This window comes from Marmota monax, unplaced genomic scaffold (genome assembly GCF_021218885.2).
Source record: "Marmota monax isolate L192 unplaced genomic scaffold, Marmota_monax_Labrador192_F-V1.1 WCK01_AAM20220418_F8-fsc00055, whole genome shotgun sequence".
Taxonomy (NCBI): domain Eukaryota; kingdom Metazoa; phylum Chordata; class Mammalia; order Rodentia; family Sciuridae; genus Marmota; species Marmota monax.
In genome coordinates this window covers 12,926,366-12,932,365 of record NW_026695205.1, presented here as the reverse complement: position 1 = coordinate 12,932,365, position 6,000 = coordinate 12,926,366, and the positions used below count along the sequence as shown (strand labels likewise).

The window sequence follows — 6,000 nt, the reverse complement described above, 5'->3', positions numbered from 1 at the left end:
GGGCCCATCGGAGCAGGACTGAGAACCTGAAGCCTGCCGAGGCCAAGGCAGGCGCGTCCCCCATCTCTCCCATGTCCACCTGTCTTCTTGCTGCCTCTGTCTCTTTCCCTGTGGCTTCCTATCACTGCTCCTATTTTCACTTATTTTCTGCATAAGCTCTGCCCTTCCACTCCGTCTGAGTCTCACTAGCTTTGTGACCTCAGCATGTCACTTACCACATGTCAGATCGTAGAGGTGCATGTAGCCCTGTGTGCACAGGATTTCAGACCCTTCACTGGCTCAGGGAGAACAAGAAGCCATCACCCTCACTGAGCATCACAGGGTCCACATCAGTGCTGTGCTGTCTGTTCTCCCAGGGGTGACAGCAGTGACAATACTTACTGTCACCCCTGCCAGAACAAAGTGCCATCAGAGAATATGGACATGGAACTTTGTATCTCCTCTGTGGAGTCCCGCAGGTCGAGCTGTTCCAGCTGACTTCTCAGGAAGGGCACCTGCACCCTGGGAAGGAGGACCCTGAGGTGGCTGTCACATAGATGCCCATTTAATGTACACATGCCACATGGTCACAGATATGGATGTGGTGCTTTATTTATCAAGAAGCATGAATCACATAGTATGTAAAGTGTTGGATATAAAAACCAGAAGACAGACATGACTCTCCCACAGTTACCAGCTGTGGACAAATGCTACATGTGGGGAGATGACCCTTCCCTTCTGCTCTCTTTGTGGCCGTGGCTGCTGGAAATGTCCAGGGAGATGCAGCTTTCTAGAAGCCTTCAGCTCCCGAGTCCTGACACCACGTGACATGAAGAGGACTCTTAGCAAGCATATCAGATAATCACTCATCTGCAGGGGCAAATCTCTGCCCTGCCCTTTGCCCACCACAGCCTGCACTCCCCGGGTGGCCAGGGAAAGCTCTGCTGTACACCGTGGCACATTGGGCAGACATGGTGGATGTTTCCTCTCGTAGAGGGAAGAAAGGAGACCATCAGAGTGAGGAAGGAGGAAAAGCAAGTAAGATCAGTGATGGGCAAGAGGCTGGCTAGCGTGGACATGAAGAGGGTAGCTTCATAGCTTCTCTTCTATAAGAGGAGCCTGCTAGATATGACACAAAGGGACACTCCACAGGTCTCCAGTGTGTTTATCCTGCTCATCTCTGTGTGCCATGAGTTCCCCTCCTGGACGCCTCCTCCAGGGAGCCCTGGCCCTGGCATCTGGGGTGGGCAGTGTAGGAAGGCCTTTCTGTGGGTACTGGGTACTGACGGCTTGGTCTGCCACAGGACCTCCTTGGTAAATCATGTCAACACAAGCAGAACCTGACCCAGCAAATGACAAACACACACTTGTCTAGCGGAAGCAGAGACTGGACAGCTGGCCAGACCCTATTACAGCTCAGGGATGCACCCTGAGCCCATGCAGGGCTGCCTGGCCCCAGGTTTGAATGCATCTGTGTTGAAAACTGGTCTCTCCACTCTGCCCTCTGGTACCTAAGGCAAATAGGGAAAGAAGGGGGCTTCCACTCTGTCTTTCCAGGGCCAACAGCTGTGGTGCTGGCTTGAGGTCTCCTCCGGCTCCACTGAGTCAGGGACCCACCCTGCTGCTCTACAGTAAGACGCAGCTGCACTGGCTACCAGGCTGGGTTGCTGCCTCCTGGCCAGTGGGCTCACCTTACAGGTCTTGGCCTGCCAGAGGGAGCAGGGGCAGCAGTAGGAAGTCACTTCCCCAGGACACAGCTGCCCTTAGGTGACCTGGAATCATCACAATATGGGACAGGTGGCTTGGCGAGGCCTGGGGTGCTCATTACTTCTGAGCATATTGTAAATGGACCCCTTTTGTTCTCTGGGCAATGATTAAGGTCACCCTGTTGAAATGAACTATGTACCAAGAGCACATCACTAAGTAAAACCCAAGACTTTAGAGAGGATAAAAAAAAAAATTCTTCATCAAGTTCTTCTCCCTCTGCTAAAATCTGAAATCTGCTGAATCTAATTTGTACAGTCAAGTGGTACACAGGTGTGGAGAGAGGAAGTAGGACATTGACTTTCACCTGGTGACTGCTGCTCTGAGTGAGGTCCGGGAGCCAGGGCAGCGCCATGTGCCCAAGCTGTTGGGTGGGGGTTACAGGAGCAAGCCCCGCTGCAGTAGCCGAACACCATGCTCAGCTTCCTAATCTGCTCTAGAATCCAGTCTCCTTGTCCTGCTCTAACTTAAACCTCATCTGCCCAGCCCCACCCTATACCAAACCCAGGCAGAACAGCCACCAACACCTGGGCCACTGCACCGTCTCACTCCATCTCCTGAGACCACAGCCTGCTCCAACCTCCCTACTTCCCAAGTCCTCCTGCAGGGGCTGCGACTCCAGGGGAGGGAAACCGCCAAAGCCTCTCAGGCTCCCGCCATTCACTCAGGGCAGGGCAGAGGAGTGGGAGAAAGGGATGCACATGGCTCCTGGAGAGCTCCTCCCACTTTTCTAACTTCTCAGTTCCCCAGATCTAAAGGAATGTGTTTTCTTCCTGTTACCATGGAAACAACTAATAACATGGGGTGTTGTTTTGTTTTTCCAAGTTTCAAAATACTTTCCAAACCTTTCAGAATTTCTTCTAGGGCAGTTTTAATGCATTGGGTTTCTCATTTCAGGCTGGAAAATTTATGTTCCTTGCACTACTTGTATGCTGGAAGAGTTTCTGATACGACCTGTGTATTCTGCTCTGAATGTACAGCTACATGTAGGTAAGCAGAGCATGCCTGGCCACATCCCAGCAAGGTACCACTGGGGCCCTTCCTGCGCTTTGCCTCCTCCTCCCCTACCACATCTGCCACAGGTCTGCACTGGCTTGAGAAGCACCAGCTGCGATCTGCGATCAGCAGACCTCTGGGTGGAATCTGTAATGTCCACTTCAATCTCTGGGTGTTTTCAAATGCTTGGTATTTAAAATAATGTGGATAAGACATTTAAATTTTTAATTATTTTTTTCTTAAAAATGTTTGGCATTCAAGAAAAAACGCAAGTCACCTAGATTTTTTGGTCGCAACATTTCTAGCTGCATGAGAAAGGCAGGTGTTGGCATTTCCCTGACTCAAAGCAGAGCAGTCAGGTGCTGGGGAAGAGGGTGCCAGCATGCCCTGGAATTCCTGTCTGAGCTCCTGTCAACCCACACAGGTGCACAGCTGGACTCACACACACAGCCTGGTCCCTGACTGCCCTCAACTGACACAGGGACTTTCACCTGGGCTGCACAAGTCCATCCCCCTGCAGATGTGGTGCCAACTCAGTCACTCCAACCCACTTCCAGTCAAGAATTCAAACACATTATCCCTTGAAATCACAAAAACACAAAGGCCAGCACACTTGGGTTGGCCCTAAGAACAGTAGCACAGCTGCCGCTCTCCGGACATTCCTAGGGGATTACAAGCAGGAGCTGCACCCATGAGAAAGGAGCATGCACATGGGCAGGAGTGAATGTAGGACTGGACAGGGTCACCTTCCCCTGGATTCCCCTCATCACCTCCCTCTATGAACTAGCCCTGTGTCCTCCTTGATCTCATATACATGGTTCAGCTTGATTTTGCTTATTACCAAATTATGTGAATCATCAATAATGAGATGATTCACATAATTTGGTAATAACTACTACAGTTCAGGAAAAGTCTAACAATGTTTATGATAACGCAATGTATAATCAGAAGTTCAGGTCCACGATACAGCGTGGCCTATGCCTTAGCTGTGCAGGAGGCAGGTGGGGAGTGAGCCTCAGCCTCCAAGGTAGCCGCCACTCAGGCAGGAGGCAGGACAGGGTGGGGTCATGAAGGGCTGGTAGCTTTGCAAATTGCAAACTGCAGGGCCCCTTGGAACTGCCTCTCCTTGGAAGCCTGCAGTGGCAACCACACTGCCCTCCAAGGATGATGAGCCTTCCAGTCAGCCAGGCTTCACTGACAGGGATATTCATGCCTGGCAACCACTGCAGGCCATATCTACCCTTGGAAGTGCACACCCTCCTGACACCTAGAAGGCAGTAACTCCAGGGAACAGCAGCAGCTTTATAAGATCAGAGAATTTTTGGAATTAATTGTACCCTCACAAGGATTTCAAATAATTTGGAAATAAAAATTTTGGTCTACATCCCATGAACATGAATACATTTATAAAACAGCCCATTGTTGATCTGAGGTCATTGATTTAAAATATAATTTGGTAAATTTACAGGGAGGAAGTGAGGGAGGGATAAGGACAGAATTAGCCTGAATCGTATTTGGATTGGTTTTATACAAACACATATTTGTGGTTGTATCTCAACACTATCCAGCAAATATGAAGATGCTTGAAGGGAAAGAGCAGAATTTTAAATTCACTTTAGAATTAAACATCAATAAGACTCTTACCACCTCTTCTGACCAAATTCAGGAATGAAAAAGGGGTAACTAACTAAGGTCCCTGGAAACCGGCTTCCCTTCCACACTCCTCAGCTGGTGCCGGTGGCCATCTGCTATCTAGGCCACACTTGATGACACCCTGTTCTTGTCTTGCACATGTGTCTGAGGCAGGACCATCTGATCTGACTGGGGCTAACAGAAATCAGGCAGAGCTTGATTAAGAATGGAGCAGAGGCAGAGCCACTCCAAAGCAGTGGGCCAGGATGAGCAGCGCTTGGCCCTCGCTGCGCACCGTGAGCAAAGCCTTGGAGGGTAGGTGGGTGTGCAAAGGGCCGGCTATGGTGGAGGGCATGGCTCAGGACCAGGCCACTACTTGACCAGCTCCTGATAGAACTTGGAGCGCAGGAAGCGAGGCAGTGAATCCTTCTCCATCAGGGCATGGACTTTCTTCTGGGCAGAGTCAAAGCTGCTCAGGGAAGGCTCCACCAGGTTCTTCACTGTGAGGTCCTTGGTGAAGTGGTCGATGTTCACCTGTGGACCAGAAGCAAGGCTGCAGGGTCAGCCCAGGCTGCAGGTGGAGAGGGGCGGAGAAGGAGGCTGAAGGTACCAATAAAACACCTGAGGGAAGAGTCCTAAACAGGGAGAAGGCCCGGTGAGTCAGCCCTGAGGCCAGGCAAGCACACTTCGGTGACTCAGACTCTCCCAGCCGCCCTCAGACCCCGGCCCCATCAGAGCCTGCACAGCAGGCAGCACACTGTTGAGCCTAGCAAGACCAAGGAGACACTGCTTTACAGAACACACACGCACACACAAACACATACACATGCTCACACACATTCATGTGAACACACATGCACATGTGTGCACACATGTGCACACATGCACCCATGTGCATGCATGCATATGCACACACACGCACATGATCATACACATACACATGAACACACATGCATGTCTGCACACACCTGCAAATATGTACATATGCACATGCTCACACACATACACATGAATGCACATAAAACGTGCACACATGAACCCATACATATGTGCACACATGCACCCACATTCATGCATGCATGCGCACACACACCTGCACATGATCACACACATGCACCTGCACATGTGTACACATGCACATGCTCTCATACACACATATGAACACCCATGCACATGTACACACACATATACATGTGCACACATGCACCCATGAACATGCATACACATGTACCTGCACATGTTCACACCTGCACACGCTCACACATACACATGCTCACACACATACACTTAATCATGCTCACACATGTACACACATGCTCACACATGCACATGCACACACACGTACATGATCACATATGTACATGCACACACAGACACCTGCATGTGTTCACACATGCACATATTCACACACATGCACCTGCACACACATGCACATGCTCACACAGCACCCACACATGTACCCATAAACATGCTCACACATGCACATACATGCACCCACACATATGAACATCATGCACATGCATGCTTGCACACACACACACACATGCACACACATAGAATGTTCAGTGGCTCTGAGACCAGAACACTAAGGAGTGTGTCTGAGCCCAGGGGTCTTGCCACTGAATCTCA

General features: G+C 50.4%; 1 protein-coding gene across 2 annotated transcripts in view; it reads right to left on the bottom strand.

Annotated features, from left to right (window-relative positions):
• Positions 1 to 566: 566 nt before the first annotated feature.
• The window catches only part of Rgs5 (regulator of G protein signaling 5), a 43,525-nt gene continuing 38,091 nt past the window's right edge, over positions 567 to 6,000 (bottom strand). The window contains exon 5 of one of the 2 annotated variants that reach the window (XM_046430046.2): positions 567 to 4,942. In XM_046430046.2, coding sequence (XP_046286002.1) covers positions 4,835 to 4,942 — 108 coding nt within the window. In that variant the 3' untranslated portion in view covers positions 567 to 4,834. The remainder of the gene's footprint in view (positions 4,943 to 6,000) is intronic. The other variant, XM_046430045.2, reaches the window with a different exon arrangement.